Source organism: Populus trichocarpa, chromosome 18 (genome assembly GCF_000002775.5).
Source record: "Populus trichocarpa isolate Nisqually-1 chromosome 18, P.trichocarpa_v4.1, whole genome shotgun sequence".
NCBI classification, from domain to species: Eukaryota; Viridiplantae; Streptophyta; class Magnoliopsida; order Malpighiales; family Salicaceae; genus Populus; species Populus trichocarpa.
In genome coordinates, this window is record NC_037302.2 from 13929028 (window position 1) to 13947117 (window position 18090).

At 36.2% G+C, this 18090-nt stretch overlaps 2 protein-coding genes across 5 annotated transcripts; one reads left to right on the forward strand and one right to left on the reverse strand.

The window, feature by feature from the left end:
* Positions 1-1298: 1298 nt before the first annotated feature.
* Positions 1299-4644, forward strand: LOC7459883 (actin-related protein 6). Of its 2 annotated transcripts, none has more exons than XM_006372098.3 (8): positions 1299-2074; positions 2723-2918; positions 2994-3057; positions 3355-3439; positions 3551-3601; positions 3696-3758; positions 3846-3993; positions 4092-4644. In XM_006372098.3, the coding sequence occupies exons 1-7, from the start codon at positions 1389-1391 to the stop codon at positions 3973-3975; spliced, it is 1275 nt and encodes a 424-aa protein (XP_006372160.2). In that variant the 5' UTR covers positions 1299-1388; the 3' UTR covers positions 3976-3993; positions 4092-4644. The 2 variants fall into 2 exon arrangements, with proteins under 2 accessions (XP_006372160.2, XP_024446481.2); XM_024590713.2 differs by having other exon boundaries at positions 1300-2074; positions 4130-4644.
* A 752-nt stretch (positions 4645-5396) lies between these two features.
* Positions 5397-15738, reverse strand: LOC7459884 (uncharacterized). 3 transcript variants are annotated; one of them, XM_024590712.2, is made up of 20 exons: positions 14591-15737; positions 13812-14274; positions 13407-13494; positions 13138-13319; positions 12883-13019; positions 12611-12677; positions 11875-12040; positions 11628-11739; positions 10337-10412; positions 10049-10231; positions 9764-9924; positions 9078-9177; positions 8415-8619; positions 8016-8302; positions 7784-7905; positions 7470-7614; positions 7264-7356; positions 6597-6670; positions 6247-6300; positions 5397-6158 (listed from the first exon to the last, which is right to left on the reverse strand). In XM_024590712.2, the coding sequence occupies exons 1-20, from the start codon at positions 15604-15606 to the stop codon at positions 5858-5860; spliced, it is 4032 nt and encodes a 1343-aa protein (XP_024446480.1). In that variant the 5' UTR covers positions 15607-15737; the 3' UTR covers positions 5397-5857. The 3 variants fall into 3 exon arrangements, 2 of the variants coding, with proteins under 2 accessions (XP_024446480.1, XP_024446479.1); XM_024590711.2 differs by having other exon boundaries at positions 11628-11742; positions 14591-15736; XR_002979143.2 differs by having other exon boundaries at positions 6092-6158; positions 6547-6670; positions 11628-11742; positions 14591-15738.
* Positions 15739-18090: the final 2352 nt, after the last annotated feature.

The following is an 18090-nucleotide window of genomic DNA, read 5'->3' on the forward strand; positions in this document are numbered from 1 at the left end:
TTTTTTATCAATTGTGGTTTTCATTTATTTGATTGCTATTTGTTTTGGTTTTAATGTCCTTCTAATATTTTTCTTTTAATTTTATCCCTTAACATCTAAAATCATTTTTTTACTCAATTAGTTCTTTTTTTTTTATTTCTATTCTTTTTATCATTTTCTTTTTTATTTTATTTTTCAATCTAGTTCCTCGTCATTTTATTTCATTTGATTTTTATGGTAGATCTCATATTCATTCATTTAATTACTATTTGTTTAGTTTTTTAATCTTTTTCCTGATTGATTTTTTTTTATCAATTTCATCCTTTCATATTTGGATGATTGAAAATTTTGCTTTATGATTTTTTTGGGTTTTTCTTCTACAGGGTAATTCTAGTCTCATAATCTAGGCATTAGTTTTGAAGATTAATCTGTTTTTTTTTTTCAATTTCATCAATCAACATTAGGTTATTGGACCTTGAACTTTATGATTTTTCTGCAATCCTTTCTATAGGGTTATTAGATCTCATATCATGGGTTGTGGATTAGTCCAATTAACCTATGTTGACTTGATTTTTTAAAGATTTTTTTAATTGATTTTTTTTAATTTCATCTTTTATCATTTAGTTTACTTGAGAGTTGACCTTCATTATTTTTTTTTTGCACAAGGCTATCTCAATCTCATGACCGGACCGTAAATTTAGCATGCTGACTCAAGTCAAGTTTTTTTTTTATTTCTTTTTAAAATGATTTATTTTCCTGTTCGTCCTTCGACGTTTTATTTACTAGTAATTGAGCTTCAATTTTATTTTTTATTTTTTTCTTTATAAGATCATCTCGTTCTCATTTAATTTTGTTTTTTATAAAATAAAATTGTTGAAATTTTTTAAGAATATTTAAAATTATCTTGACAAGCTTTATTTTTTATTAGTCATTGTCATTTTTTTTTGTTATCATTGGTTTTTTTTATAATTATGTTATTAATTAACTAAGCTTGTTGAATTATTCCAAATTAATGATATAATTTTTTTTTGTTTTTTTAAAAGTATCATCATTGTTTAGATATTTTTTTTATGTTAGAAAAAATTTGATCCAATTCACTTGTCTTATTATTCATTAAAACTCTAAAATAGAAAAAAAAGTCAAAATTCTAATATGTGTTTGATACTACAATGCATAATATTTTTAAAAATAAATAAAAAAATATATTTTCAGTTTTTTTTTTTTATCTTTAATATAAATATACCAAAATAATCTAAAAATAATAATAAAAAAATCAATTTAATTTTTTTTTTAACATCGAATACTTTAAAGTACTCTCAAACCATGCCAATCAGCCTCTAGAACCCCAGAAAATGCTCGACCACTACAAGTCCCGCACAAACCCACCACCTCCCTAATCCTCAAACGACATGTCAAGCGTCGTCGTTCTCGACAACGGCGGTGGCCTAATCAAAGCCGGCTACGGCGGGGAACGTGACCCCTCCACCATAATCCCAAACTGCCTCTATCGTCCTCTCTCCTCCAAAAAATTCCTCCACCCCACTCCCACCACCGAAGAAGATCTCACCTCCGCCGCCGTCCGCCGCCCCATAGACCGAGGCTACCTAATAAACCCAGACCTCCAACGCGATATCTGGAACCACCTCTTCTCCAATCTCCTCCACATAAACCCATCAAACTCTTCTTTACTACTAACAGAACCCTTGTTTTCTCTCCCTTCAATTGAACGTGCAACGGATGAGCTTGTTTTTGAAGATTTTGGGTTCAATTCTCTGTTCATTTCTGATCCACCGAAGTTGGTTCATCTTTATGAGGCGAGTAGAAGGCCATATGGGTTAGTTTCAAAAGCGCAATGTAGCTTAGTTGTGGATTGTGGGTTTAGTTTTACGCATGCTGCGCCTGTGTTTCAGAACTTTACGTTGAATTATGGAGTGAAAAGGATTGATTTAGGAGGAAAAGCGTTGACGAATTTTTTGAAGGAATTGGTGTCTTACAGGAGTGTTAGTGTTATGGATGAAAGTTTTATTATGGATGATGTCAAGGAGAAGTTGTGCTTTGTTTCTCTTGATGTTGCTAGAGATTTGAAGATTGCAAGGTGGGTTTTTGTTTGTGTTTCTGGTTGCTGTTTAGTTTATAATGTGATGATAATGGAATGTTGTTGTGTTTTTCATAATGTTAAGCGTTAGACTTCATTTTGTTAGCCAGTAGGAATTCTGATTGTTTTGGGGTTTTTGGCAGTAACATTTTGAGGAACTTTGACAATTTTTTGAGGTGGGGGTGTGTTCTTTATGGTTGTTTTTGGCTGATAATGTGAATAAAAAATGAATGTTGCTATGTTGTTAGTGTAAAGTTTTAGGCTTTGTCTTGTTTGCGAGTAGAAATGGTGATTTTTGGCTTTGTTTTTTACGATTTTGAGGAACTTGTTATAGTAGGACATGAAAAGGATGATTTTCGGGTTTGTTATTGGCTTAGAATGTTAGCAAAAAGTGGAAGTTGTTATCTTGTTATCTTGATAGTTTGGAGTGTTTGTTTTAGTAGAATGATGATTCTTTGGGTTTCAGGTATTAGGATTTTGAGCAACTTGTAATAGGAGATGTAGAAAGGACAACATTTTTGACGTGGGTGTGTGCTTTTGGGATTGTTGTTGGCCTATAAAAATTGATTTTTTTTACTTTATAGCTTTGTTGGTTGGGATGGTGATTCTTTGAATTGGTTTTTGAAATTTTGAAGTTTTCTGTATCAGGAGACGAGGAAACGACAATTTTTTTAGGTGTACTTATGTTCTACCTGATGGAGTGACCCACACAAAAGGTTTTGTTAAAGACCCAGATGAAGCAAAGAAGTATCTCACTGTGGATGATGGAGCGTATTTAGAAACGAGAAAGGATATGGATCGCACTGAAATTATGGACCGAAAGAAAGTTGATTTAACTAAAAATGTGAGTTCTTGTTACCTTTGAAAGTAATGTTTCCTGGCCTAAGTCAATAAAATGATAATTTTGCCATCTGCACAGGAGTTTGACTTGACAAATGAACGGTTCCTGGTTCCAGAGATGATTTTCCACCCAGCAGATTTAGGTTTGTGTTGTTCCTTGCTATTAGAGAAGTGAAATACACTTCTATGCCTTCAGTTTCTTATAGGTGCACTCTGGACTTATTTCTGCTGCTACATGGTTTGAGAAACATGTGTTTGGAGACTTGCTTTTACAATAATTAACGCGTGATTTTTTCTTAGAGAGAAATGAATGTATCAGGAAATATTCTAGTCTTGTAGATAGATGTTGTGTAATGAAATTAAGAGGAAAGTGTTTTATGTTTGGCTGTTTCTTGTGGAAGCAAATTTGAAAATGGTGCTAATTTTAACCATTTCTGCAGGTATGAATCAGGCTGGACTAGCAGAGTGCATTGTTCGAGCTGTGAACTCTTGCCATCCTCTTCTTCATCCTCTACTCTACCAAAGGTGCTTTCACGAAGTCTTGCGATTTCATGCATCAAGCATTTCACTGTTTTTCTTTTTAGTTTTTATTTCCCAATACCAAGCGATAACTGTTTAAAACTTGTGCTTGGACAGCATTATATTAACTGGTGGAAGCACATTGTTCCCTAGATTTGCTGAGAGACTGTAAGCTCATGAACTTCTCCTATTAGCTTACACGCTGAATTTTTTTATTTTATCTCGAGGCAATGTTTAAACTTTATATTGGATAAAATTACAGTGAAATGGAGCTTCGACCTCTTGTCCCAGATGACTATCAAGTGAAGATAACTACACAAGAAGAGTAAAACTCTTCCCTCCTTGAAAGTATTAGCTTGTCTTGGAAACGCTGCTGCTTCACAATTGATAAAATTTTGTAATGCTTGTGCAGTCCTATTCTAGGTGTGTGGCGAGGTGGATCCCTTTTGGCATCCAGTCCTGATTTTGAAGCAATGTGTGTTACCAAGGCAGAGTATGAGGAACTTGGATCTGCTCGATGTCGAAGGAGATTCTTTCATTGAGAAACAAAACTGCTCAAGGTATTTTATCTCCTTACTGCATCCACCTTTCAAGTTAACATGTGCTGTTTTATTGAGAAGGGATACAGAAGTCTATACCTTTCTTGAATTTCCATTAGATGTCAGGTTCTCATCTTGAATGACCTTTTCCTACCAGTGGAGGGAAGAACTAAACAGCACACGAGGAAATTGCAGCCAGCTGTCCCTCCATTTCTGTGATGAGCTTTTGCATGCATGTTGATCAAAAGAAAGGTGGAAGCAGGCCTAACTGGCTTACTTCTGAAGCCAGAAACCTGACGTATCTACGTTCATCACTATGACATGGTGAAGCATTGTTCTTTGGCCTCCTGATTTAATTATTTGGTGCGAAGGGTAATCCGTGGAAGAAACTGCACCTACGGTATTCCTGCAAAGCCAACATGCCACCATACTTGTGCATCCAAGAGATGGTGATTCCAGATCGAAGTTTCACAAATTCAGGGCCATTCCTGCTTATTAGGGTTTTGCTTTCTTTATTTGGGACATATTCCCACCTGTTTAACAGAGAGCGTTCAATGACTGGTGGCTGTTGGTTTCTTGGCATTTTTCGTGCAAATATCCGGTAACCTTTCCATGGTTTCTAGGCTGGTTTACGTTCAATCAATTGTGATCGACTCATCTGTCCTTTTTGTCGTTTGCGTTTTGATGTCGTTCCTCTCTAACAACACAACACAACACCATTGAAAATGATGGCGAACTGTCCTGTACAAAATTCTTAATCCGAGAAATGTTACGAGTCATATTGTAGTTTTTTTTAATGATCATGCAAGCTACCCTGAGTGGGACTATCCTCCCAACGCCGCCCTCCAATCTGGCCTTGGAACATAGCATGGGGACGATAGAGGTCATAAAAATCAAGTCCCAATCTGCGAAACTTCCATGGTTGAACCGAAACAGCTCTTGGATATTGTACGAGTAGGGTTTGCAGTGGATTTCGAATGAATGTCTTTTTCATTGAAGAACAGCCACAAGGGAAAGGCGAGCCAATCACAAACAGTAACAAATAAAGCTGCCTGCTTGTGAATAGAGGCGGCGATGCCTAACATTACTGATTCTGTTAGAAGCGTTGAAAGTAGAATTGTTGAATTTCAACAAAATAAATCATCAGCATTAGAGTCTCCAGCAGTGATGGAGCTTGTTTCACTGGTTTCATCTAAACAAATTTCAAGAGTGATTCAAGCTGACCAATCTTCTAGCAAGCTCAAGTGCCAACTGTCTCTTCATTCTTTTGATAAGAAATAGAGCCAGATGCCCGATCAAAACATGTAAACAACAGCGTCTCAAAACCCAAGAGATTGAAACCAGCACAAATCTCTCAATTCAGCTCTGAATTGAAAACCCGTGCTTTTCTTATTGCTAAAAAAAACTTAAAGGAATCAAGGCAGTAATAACAATCAGCACTAGTTTATTTTTACTCAAAAATGTCACAGAAAGTGACTTGAAAATCAATAACATAATTCATATCAAATTTCTTATGCTTTCGCAACAATACAAACGAATTACTATATAACTACGTCTTCCTATCATATTCTTTACTGTGAGTTCCAGTGGAAATTTTAACATGAGCTACAACATTATCAACCATCACAGTGATTTTCTCTACAACAGACAACATCGCCAGAGTTATTCAGCTGAAAGTGTTTATATAGACCGGTGTATCACTCTGTTCATTCTAATTTTCAAACCCTAAATAGGAATACAACTCAATTTTCAGATTTGAACCTGCAATCATGGTGACTTAACATGGACATGGTCTCTTTAACTTGAAATTATCAGCCTATGAAATAGGCATCACTGTCACTTGAACGAGAGAAACGTTGCTAAATATGGTGGTATGCTCAGTTAATTAGTCAGAAAATGGCTGGGAGTCCATGCACAGATGCACCAACTTTCTTTGGTATTGTCCATAATATTCACCTACTGCAATGACATCTTCATTCTCTGGATTCAACCCTGGCAAGCCAACGAGAGTATCCTTGATTGAAGACCCTGATTCGTCATCTGAATTTCCTAAATTTGATATAAATTGTGCATGGCCTTCATGGCAAGCAAGTATGAACATGGCAGCTGTATCAGGTTGTTGTGTTTCCCGGAGTGCTGCTAGGGCATCTTGCAATGCACCAGCTGCAACATAAAGAATAAGAGCCCTGCATTGGCCCATTGCAAACATCAAGACGGGAACATGAGCAAATTGACGGGAACATTGCAAACGTCAAAACCAGAAAATGATAGTACCTCCAGATGTTGTGTTCGGCATGGAGGACATGGTTGGCCCATCTTAACAACACCCTAAGAAGTTACAATTTGCAAGTATGATTAGCATAGTTCAAAATTAGTTATACCTATGCAAATGTCTAGATGTGCAATGCAGACAAAATATAAGGGATTCTAGATGAGATTTGGGTTTGATTGATTAGAGATGCTTCACACAGCACATGCGCTATTGTTTACACATGCACAAGCAACCACATTGAGAAATGAAATCGTTGACTGGAAATTGATTGATAAAAGGCTATGCAATTTTGCAAGATGCACCTTAAAATGCTAACAGAATCCTCAAATTTAGTGATGAAAAGGATCATAACCTAGCATAATCAGATCCACTTAAATGTGTAGCCGCCAAAGTTGCAGCATCCGTCCAGCATCCTGCATCTTGCAACTGCACAAGTTTATGTATTCTATCAGTCTAGAAAAAAATAATCATTGCTCAATTTAACACCCTGCTAAAGGAACAAAAAGTCCTCTCCACATGTCATGGGAGAAAAAACAAATTCCACGTCAGAGGTCATGAAATTATGCCCTGTCTGCTTCTTTTTTTTTTTTGCCTCCAGTTTTGTGCAGAAAAAGTCATGCACGTATGTAAAGTATCATTGGATTTGCAACCAATACAGATGGGATCAATCCAAAATCTCCTTCAACTTGTCATTAATTCAGCCAACTGTCATGGAAAGTCAACAGTGATATATGAATACTATTAATTTTATGACGTGTGCATTTCTCCGTGTCCCTGTTGTCATTGGATCATTATGGAATAAATATTTTATTACTGTCGAGATTTATTTCCACTTAATCTGTGCAATTTCTAAAACTGTTCAACAATTATGGAAAAAACTCAAAATGAAAGACAAATTTGCAGCGTGGATATCAAGTGATAGATCATAATATAAAAATGCATGTTGATAAAATATTTTACTTTGGTGATCAATTTCAGAGACATTGAAGGAACACAGACAGTTTGATATAGAACCTAACCTGTGAACAAGCCTCTTGATACCTTCCAACAGCACAAAGAAGATGAGTGCCAGACAATGATCTGTCTGTCTGGACCATGTTGGCTGCAACAACCTAGATAACACGGTAGTAAAGAAGTCAAAATGCACATAGAAGTAGGTAGTGCAATTCCAATGACAGGATGTGGGCTAACATTGAAACATAAGCTGTTCTATATCAATGCTCACCTTAACTGCAAGCTCATGAAGAGACCTTGACACAGCAGACGAGAGAGCGACTGCACGTAGAGCATTTACATAGAAATAAGAGCTCTCAGGAGAAGTAGAAAGCAACAAGCTGACTGCTGCTTCTAAGTTTCCAATAGAAACGAGCCTGTTTATCAAGAATATGGCATATAATCATCACTCTAAAACCCAAATACAGGTGCAAGGGAAGACAGCTCATATGCTAGATCCATGCTTTCAATCAATAAATAGATGATCTGCGGGGAAGAAAAGATAACCAGTACATGCAACATACAACAGTAAGGCAAGGAACTCACTCATGTACTCGATTCTGAATAGCCTCTTCTCCCTCCAATTTCTCATGCCAAGGAATGCGCTCACAAGCACTTTCCCATAGTTCTTCTTTCTGGAAAGCCATTGATCTAAGTTGACCTTCACTCTGCCACAGGATAGTCCAAGTTATAAAATGCTAAATACATTATAAATGATTAAAACATCATAATATCTGCAATCTAGCATTTTACAAAGTGAAAACATGAAATGACTTACCAATGGATCCTTTTTCTCAGTCCCAATTACCGACCTCCCCTTTGATGAAATTCTGTTCAGCATAGTCACGTCATCAAGCTCTGGGGTTGATGCTGAGACAGGTGCTTTCTGTGTTGACTTCGTAACTAGCTTATCCATCAAATGTTTAAGAGCACGAGGCAACTGCAACCAGAATAGTGCTTCTGAGGTTTCACCAAAAATTGCAGCTGCAAATGCAAACCTCGCAGCACAGCCTTTCTTGACTACGATAGCATATAGTCTAGCCGTTTCATCATCAAGTATGCAGCCTTGAGCAATGGAAACATTAGGAATGTGTGAGTACTAAACCAATTAAAACAAATGCTCATATGGTAGATTTTTTATGTATTGCACGTGTTGGACAGGCCACCCATGACCGACCTTCTCTCCTGTAAGGATCTAACACTTTGAGGAGCATTTCTGGCACCACAGAGTCACCAACAGGTGGAAGATCAATTATGTAATTCCGGAGATCCCCTTTGAATGAAGCAGTTCCAGGAATTAAGTGAGGCCTCTTGTCAATAGTTGTGCTGCAAGTGTTAAACCAAGAGGGTTTGACACCTAATTGCAAGATCATCCGCAATGCCTGCACAAGGAACAACAACAGTAGTTGGTGGTCACCATAAATGACAGCCTTTATCCACGAAAAATTCACCAATTTTGGAAGACAAACAGACATGCCTTTTTCCACAGCCTTTTTTTGGATGTCACCATATCCTAGACGGTAAATGCAGGGCATGAAATGCTACAACCTCCATGATTAGCAAAACATAGCCTGGGATTTATTTTCAAAAGATTTCTCTCTTTTTTGATTGGGGAATAAATGGCTGTTGGGTTGTTGAGGGAGTGGGGGAGGGGCAGTTGAATTTCTAGTCCATCAACAATTTGATTTCCATTCCTTGTTTATTGTTTTCTTAAAAGAGAGCCACCCCCTTGATTTTTCTTTCTTAAAGGATGAATGGATGGGTGGATATATATATATATATATATATATATATAGAGAGAGAGAGAGAGAGAGAGAGAGAGAGAGAGAGTAATTCTCACCAGTGCATGTGGTGTGGGAAGCAGTATGGGAGAGCATATAGGCATAGGCTGAAATTTTTCTTTAATAGCTCGGGGTTGGAGGCCAAGTTTTTTGTCATTTCTGCACGAAAAGATGACCACAGGCACTGGTATCAAAGCACAAACAATGAAAAATATCCATTGAAATTTTTTTAAGAGGAATCACATATTATATTAAAGCTAATTCACCAAGCATTATTACACACTACAATTTTTTATTGGAATATTCACTACAAATATCATCAGTGTGAAAATTACTGATCGAAATCATCAAACAATTTACAGCAAAACAACTACCAAATCGCCACTTTGCACAAAACATAGCGCCAGTAAAATTGTAATTGACAAAGCATGAAAGACATGTACGAACAATCCCCAATGTCCAATGCCCAGAAGAGAGATAAAAAGTTTCTAAACTATTTAATCAGACTCCATCAAATCATGTTCGCTACTTAGTTGTTCAATTCAATCTGATTATATTCCAGAGATAATAGGTGCAAAGAAAACAGATTGCCGCATGCTACAGCACCACCTAAATCCCCGACCAGTCCTATCAAGAATGTTTTTTAAAAAGTTATTTACTATAGACACCACTTAACCCTTTCAAATATAAAGACAATAACAAGTGAAGAAAAAAAGTTCGACAACATATATTTGGCGGCACATACACGTTAACCTCAACAAGGCGAAAGCTACTATCAGCTCCAGCAATACATAATACCAGAGGGTCATTTCTATTAGTTCGCAGAGGCAACCAATCGAGTTCCAACACAAGGGTTCCAGGAAATAGAGGTTGTAAAAGGGAATTAGCTAACGGGTCTGGCAAATCCTGCAAATAAAAAAATAGCATGGACATTAAAATTTGCCAGCAGAACAGTAGACTCTGTATCACAGTAACATGAATGCAGACTATGCTTTAAGGAACAAGATTCGTTGCCATATTTCATGCTTACAAGGTCAAAAATAGAAAAGGTATTGTCATAAAAAAGGACAGCAATAAGTCCTCGGCTGCGGTCTCCAGGAACAACAGGTGAGAATTTGATTCTCCTGATTCCTTCCCTGTGAGTGTTAAATGATGAAGAATGCCCAGTTGTTACATCCCACCACCGTATGTTCCCAGACCTATCCCCCATGACCTGAAAAGTAGTCAAGTCACTGCCTCTCACAATAGAAACTTTGGAACAATTAAGTTGTTGATATGGCCAATTAACTGAAATAATTAGGAATATAATGATACATACAACATGAGGCAAGCGGTAGGCCATGGCCGTAATCAATCCATCAGAAGACACAAATGAAGATGAAGGCCATTTCGGTCTATAGACAAGAAAAGAAAACTTCATGAGATAAGGCAAACAACTAGACACCATGTACTGCAAACAACAGAACTGCCTCTGTAGCATTTGATGGTGATAGATGATAGTAATTGTGCAAACCAGATGTGTTGCTTTTGAAAGGGATAGAAAGGAAAGGAAAAATTGCATCTGTGATTCAAGTTCCATGGTCCATGATATAAAATTGCAAATATAGTGCCTTTTTTATATAGGGGAATTCAAAAGGCAATTATTCTTATTCAAGCCATTTTGTAGGCTCAATTCACCTTTGAGATGAGTGAAGCATTGAACATGGCAAAGAAAATCACCACATTACAATGGGAAAAAGCATGAGATGAATCACAGCAAACATGACTGCAGAAAGTGGTAATCTATGATGGAATTTATCATGGTACATGCTTCATAAACTATGTATTTCCTTTTGACTTTTACAGTATATCCTTTTCTCCTTGGGGGGCTGGGGTAAGAAAAGGAGAAAAATTGATACTTAAAATGTAAAAGTACAATTAACAGAAACCTAGTACATAAAGTAAAATTAAATTCATGTTCAATCATACATCCTGTTCATTATCAACCAGAAGTGAAATCTATATGGACTTCATAATTTAACTTAGGATGCTAAAGGCATCTCCTTCCTAAGAGCAAATGGTGGCTTTGATTCTTGAGAGTTCTTATTTTGTCGAGCAAAATGAAAACGTTAAAGCAGTTTCAGATTCACTTCATCATATCCAACTCAAGCAGGACTGTATCTACATTCTTGGCTTTTTACCTCTTTTACAACCACGGCTTGCTCAAAAATACTAGAAAAAGTTTTGCTTCATCCCTACCACAGAATACGAATCATAAATTACATACCTGGCCTCCCTTTTATTATAAGACCATCATGTTTTGCTAACACTGGCAGATGCTGATGGGGAATGATTGAAAAGAAAATCCAACTTGATCAAAACATACAAAAGTTAAAGCTATTATCCAGTTGGCCAGTTATGCTTCCAATGAAGTAGGGTTCTAAGAAAAGAACATATTTTCAACTTCTTTTTGGCATAAATTGGCTGTTCATCAATGTTCAACCTACATCCTCTACTTGCAAGCCCATGCTCATGGCTAAAATATAAATACAAGAGAATCAAGCAATGGATGTTTAGGCATAACAAATGCCAAATGTCCTAATGCAACAACTCGCATCAAATACTTGTACCTGAAATCCCGGATCCTCCGCCCATGAACCTCAAAAACTCCAAGAGCACCATTTACTAGTGCAAATGCAAAACTTTCAGCAGTGTCATCCTGAGAAGCATCTGAGCTTCCTGCTGCTGCACATAAAAGCTACTTCCTTGTTTAAAAGATTTTGAACATAAGAAAGCAAGAAAAGAAACTGGATCAAATGGTTTGGACTAGCAACCAATCTACATAATAATTTAGAAAATCAAGCAAAAAGAGCTCACTGGATTCTGATGCAGGTTCCTTTGCAGTGGATGCTCCATCTTGTGCTACAGGCGTTTGATCTTTCGATGACCACAACACTTGTTTAGAAGGACCATTTTGAACTGGCCGAGGAACTGTTGGAAGAGTCCATTCCAATACCGTAAATGGAAGAGCTAATGATCTAAGCTACATGAGGATATAAAGCATAATAATTATCTAATGGATAAAATTATAATTAAAAATCACCAAACCGAAGGTTATAACTCAAGATTCTACCATTCGCTATGAGTCAGAAAAATATTTACACTTCAGACATTCATGTAGTCAAGGAAAAAGTAATGAATGGCTGCTGTTATAAAATATATAAAATGAAGGTACATGATATGTGAAATTACTGAGATAAGATTGACGTCCACAACTACATGCTAAGAGATTAAGTTTTTTATTATAAATGAATTTTAGCCTTATTTTGAATTTAACAGTGTCTTATATATTTTTAAACAAACTAAATCTATTTACCTTAAGAAATTAGCATGCAAATGGAAAAACATAGATTCATTTTATGTCATTATCCAAAGTAAAACAACCATTTGCACCAAGAGAAATCTCAGGTTTTGGCATTCTCCCTCCTCTCAAACAAGATAAATAGATTAAGTACTTCCTACATCACCTTAAAACCACAAAACTCGTTATATTTAAAAGGTGAATATTTTGAGTAATGATGGAAAAGGAGACGGTATCAATCAGCCTACAAACCATGATGGGAGTTTTTGTCATTGCCCAAACCTCCACCGGTGCATCACGGAATAAAATAAGAAGATACCTGGAAATTTAAAGCTCGGGTGTAAGCTACCAATAAAAACATATAAATGTGACGTGTGTATCAGTACACAGACAGAACAGAAGCAAAAGAGTAGTATGAAGAAACATTCAGAACAGCAACGAAATATATAGCTAGCAGTTGTACATGAAGTTGAAACTGTAATGCACCACAATTACAATTGAAGAAAAAAAGGTTTCAGAGCAACCTTCCAGATGAAGAAGTTCGTAGAGCTCTAATGGGTGCACGTTCTGGCTTTTGTAAAACTCGAAATGGTCTGTTAAGACCGCTTCTAAGACAGGTTACAACAAGCCGATTATTGTAACCTCCATTTTTTTCATTCACCTGTCCCAACACAGAGAGAGAGAGAGAGAGATTTAAAGAAAAAATGTCAATGAAAACAAGTAAAACTTAGATTACTACAATGCATTCATACAATAACTTCCGATTCAGTGTCATTTACCTGATTGTAAGAAAATGAAACAAGTCTAGAATTTCCAAGCCATCGTAACCCCCTAACCGTACTATTATGAACTGAAAAACTAGCTGCAACAGCATTTGCAGAAACATCAACAACATCAATTGTCCCAGATTGAGTACCCAGAGCAACCAGAGGAACAGCTACAGCAGGATAATTCCCCCCACCTTCACAGTAAATAATCAACTTAATCTAGGTTAATAACGAGAACAAAAAATTGACTTCAAGTGATTTAGTGTCAAGAAGAAACTAACGGGCCAAAGTAGCTATTAGAGAAGGAGAGGGTACAGCCAGCATAGTAACTGTCGAAGAAAGAAGCTGCAGCTGTCCAACTAAACTGATCTGCATCAATAATTTGGCTCATAAGGATGCACAGATAAAACTAGAATTAACATAGGATGAACACTAAATCTACGCACCAAGACTGTCATCCGTCATTAATAATACAATAAAAAAAAAGGAGAGAGGTAACATAATAGCTTGCACTTATAAACAAACTCTTGACATGGAACAGAAACTTGCAGAACTATGGTTGTATTTTGAAGTCATAATCTTCCTCAATTCAGCTACTAATTTTACAGTCTACGGCCAACAGCCACCAAGAAGGATGCATAAAACTACATAAAATAACATTCAAGATGAGATGTTTATTCACTTACCTTAAACGACAAATCCTGGCTCAAAGTAGATGAGAGGCGGTTTTTATTGCCATTCCCAAGCTCTTGTTGCTTGCCTGCTTCTTTGCCAAGTCCATCAGTCACAACTACAGCATTGGCATTGTCCCCTATAAGTGGAATTTCACGGGAATCAGCAACCGTATCCTTATGATTGTCTCCAGTCCCTTCAGCAGTTAACAGCCAGTTCCATACTTTTCCATCATCAGAAATTGAGATCATATGTGTAGTAGAGTGAACAACAGTATCATCACAGAAATCAAAAGGATTGTCAAAATCCACCTCAGCCGACGGAGAATCAGGTGCATCAGAACAAATCTTAGCAACATGTTGGAGCGTAGACTCTGACTGACAAATGGCAACAGCTAGAACTGAAGGAGAAGGGACCGATGTTCCAATTGACGGCATCAACTCCTCCATTGCACACATTACATGCACCTGTTCTCCTCTGCAATGGTTACCCCAATAAGCGCATTCCTTATTTCACCCAACAACACAAGTACTCATTGCATAAACCTAGTTCTTCATATACCAGAACAATCAAATTATCTAAAACAATCACACTAACCAATTGTAAGAATGAAGTTCACTGAAAAAATCATTAGTCCGAGCCTACATAACAATTTCTCCAATAACACCATAAACCCACACAAATATCATTGAATCAATTAATTCACAAAACAATTCTTGACATAATTTTCATACGAAAAAAAGAGCTGCAAGATGAATACAGACTTCACTTTCCAATTAACAGAAACACTTACTCTTTTCGCCGCCAAATACTGAGCTTTCCATCAAGATGAGCGCAGTAAAGCAATTCATTATTCGGATCCGGCAAAACATCTAGAAACTTCCCACAGCCTCTAGGCAATGCAGCGCTAAAAAGCACGGTCTCGTATTTCAAATCAAAAACCACAAGCTCCCTAGGAAACGTGACAAACAGAATATTCCTCCATTGTGGTGAAAACGCCATTTTCACACTATACAACGGAAAAACCGCCGATGCCGGCGCCAAGGATCCTCCCACACCACCACTGCTCGGCGTTACGTCTTTCTCTAGCCTCAACAAATCACTATAATCCGTCGGAATCTTAAATTCCTTTAAAATGACGTCATTCTCACTCTCTGCGAGCACTTTCACCGACAATAAAAATCCTTTAAGTCCGATGACACAAAAATGCCGCGAATCAAACGGATCACGACGAATGCACGACAAAAACTCCGGCGACGCATCGTACTTAAAGAAACAACAATTCGAAGCGGTGGCAGTGGAAGCGGCGCCGGTGGTGGTGTAGAGATAAAGAGAAGAAGGACCAGAAATGGCAGCGAGGGCGTATGAATCGGAACGAGAGAGGATCCAGCAGAGGTCTTGGATACCAGATTTCGGATTGGGATCAGGTTCGAGCCAGAGGACAATGGACTTGAGGCGGAAATCGAGGAGAGCAATACGGCCATGGCGGTCGGCGGCGGCGAGGAGGAGGTGGGAGGAGGAAGGTTCGGTGGAGAGGAGGTTGCGATTGAGAGGAGAAGGCGTGAAGCGTACGGAAGTGATGAAGGGGGAAAGAGAAGGAGAGGAAGTGGAAGAAGGAGGAGGAGGGAGAGGAAAAGTGGAGATTAACTGGAGGGAAAGAGCATCAACGATGGAAATGGAAGAACCGGAGGGAAAGGCGAGGAGATTTGAAGATGAAAGATCGAGGGAGGAAAAGTTATTGCGGGAAGGTGGGCCAGGGAGGATTGTATCAGTTGTGGTGGTGCTTGGTTGTGATCTAGAGAGGGACATTGTATTTGCCGGAGAAGGAGAAGGAGAAGGAGAAGGAGGGGAGGGGAGGGGAGGAACCTGTTCAGTTTTGCATTGGAGGGGGGAGGAGAGGAGAGCTGACTTTCCTTCTGGCGTTAGTGAGACGATGGCGTTGAAACGGGGAGTTTTGTTTGGAATGGGAATTAAACTTTTAAAAAGTCTGTTTTTTTTTTTAACTGGCCACAACCATTCTCATTAACTTGTGTTTTTTTAATTGGATTTTGAAAATATATTAAAATAATTTTTATTTTTTTTAATATTATTGTATAAAAAATATTTAAAAAAATATTAATTTAATGTTTTTTCAACTAAATTTTTTTAAAAATCATAAAAAAACAAAATCAATAATAATTTAGTTTTTGTTAGGGTCTTTAAACTAGATTTGACATTGATCTAATTATATCTCGTTGATAAACTATATATAAAGAAATTATTCAAGAAATGTCATTTTATTTTACAAAATATTAAAATAGTGTCATGTAGGCTTTAATTAAATTGATAGGTCGACTAAATAATCTAAATTTTTAATCTGATTAGACTGGAAGTTAATAACTATAGTCAGAAGACTAGTTGCATGTTGATCGGCCTCGTGCCTAGGAGACCATGATGATTGCCATTGATGGGCTAGTGGGGTGCAAGATTGGCGAGTCACCTTGTTAGACCTGGTTCCATTTGAAAAGAGCTTGTTTCTAAACTTGGTGCAATAATGGCTTAGCACTTTTTGTAGGGTGACTCGATTTAGTAATGCTAATTGATGTCCATTGTCCAATCGTGCTCCTATATAATATCAATGCGGAAACATATTTACGTGTTCATCACGTCGATAAATTGTTTTTACAGATTCAATAAATCCAAACATTTATGGTTGAATTAGTAGTACTATATCAATTCATGTAAATGTCACATAAATATATAATATAAATAGGCAATCTTTCATCATCTTCATGAACATGTGTGCTGTTTTTTTTTTAAAAAAATAGCATTAAATATGTTCAGTTTGAAAAAATATTAAATTAATATTTTTAAAAAGTATTATTGTTAATCATAACTAAGTTATGTTTTTAGATGATTTACATCAATTTAATATATTTAAAATAAATTAATAAATTCTTCAAAACTCCCAAGCACCCGAAGAATGTTTAGTCCGCGCAAACTAGCTCTAAAAAAAACAACCTAGATAAGGAAAAAGGATGACAAGGTCCATCATTTAAGAGCATCGGTCAAGAGAAGAGAAATATATTATTTAATAATTTGATTATATTAGTTACATTTAATTTAGATAGAGTTTATATAGATAGCCACATACAAGAAATAAAATAAATTATTCAAAACACTTCATTGTTTTCTTTAATTAAATGATAAAAATAATTTTCTAATTATTTTGAATAGTTTGATTTCTTGAATTAAATGGTAGGAAATAGAGTTTAATTTCTTGATTTTTTTTATCATTCAGGAAATAATTAAAAATATTAAATTTGATTATTTCTTTTTTTTAAAAAAAAAAAAAACATAACTAGGATGACGGTGGAACAATCAATGGCAGCCAGATTGCTCGTATTTCTAGCTTTTGGGGTGTATACAATTAGGTTCTCTTACAGAAACCTCTCCGGACACTATAGCCAATGTTTTCCCATCAGCTCTAAACAACTATAAACTTTTCCTCCATCAATCGCGGCATTCCTGTTTATTTTTTTATTTTATAAGTATCTTTTTAAAATAAATTTTTTATTTTAAATTAATATTTTAATGTTTTCAAATTATTTTAATATATTGATATTAAAAATAATTAAAAAACTATTTATTTAAATATATTATTAAATAAAAACATTTTTAAAAACAATTACTACAGTAATTCCAGTAAAGGAAATTGCTATCAGAGCAATCGAGAGTAACAAAAAGTCACAGCCACCTCTTTCCGTGTAATCAAGCAAGTTGTTCGAGCATTTTATCTTCACAGACAAATCGCTCCGACATGAATGAATTCAGTCCAACCACTATATCCACGTTAGCCTAATTACAAATATCTTAGAATCTAACCACTATATCCACGTTAGTCTAATTATAAATATCTTAGAATCTACTTATTTTGAACTGCGTTAGTGATTATCTTTTAAAATATTTTTTATTTAATAATATATTAAAATAATATTTTTTAATTTATTCTTAAAAAGAATTTTTTTTAAAAAAATCATTTTTTTAATAAACATGATGCCAGCCACGTTTCCGAAAAAGTTCATATAGAATGCCTCTTCCACTATTAAAAAATACAGCAATATTTGTAAGTCTTTAGATCATTTTTAGAGCAATCAGAACCATTCAACACACATAAGAAAGGTAAAGGAAGAAGTCGCGTGTCATTATCATTAAAGGAATCGAGACGTGGTTGTCAAATCCAACCCGACACAGTGGATTGATACAACAATTCAGTAAATTATTAATTAACTATAAGCTAAAAGGGGGTTTAGT

Bases quoted from the DNA above. Each gene is read 5' to 3' on its own strand.
- LOC7459884 (XM_024590711.2), bottom strand. From the start codon at position 15,606: ATGTCCCTCTCTAGATCACAACCAAGCACCACCACAACTGATACAATC. The intron at 12,678-12,882 runs GTTGCTCTGAAA...TTAAATTTCCAG, and splicing joins CGAACTTCTTCATCTGGAAG to GTATCTTCTTATTTTATTCC. The intron at 6,671-7,263 runs GTTAGGTTCTAT...AAACTTGTGCAG, and splicing joins ATCAAGAGGCTTGTTCACAG to TTGCAAGATGCAGGATGCTG.
- LOC7459883 (XM_006372098.3), top strand. From the start codon at position 1,389: ATGTCAAGCGTCGTCGTTCTCGACAACGGCGGTGGCCTAATCAAAGCC. The intron at 3,058-3,354 runs GTTTGTGTTGTT...CCATTTCTGCAG, and splicing joins TTTCCACCCAGCAGATTTAG to GTATGAATCAGGCTGGACTA. The intron at 3,440-3,550 runs GTGCTTTCACGA...GTGCTTGGACAG, and splicing joins CATCCTCTACTCTACCAAAG to CATTATATTAACTGGTGGAA.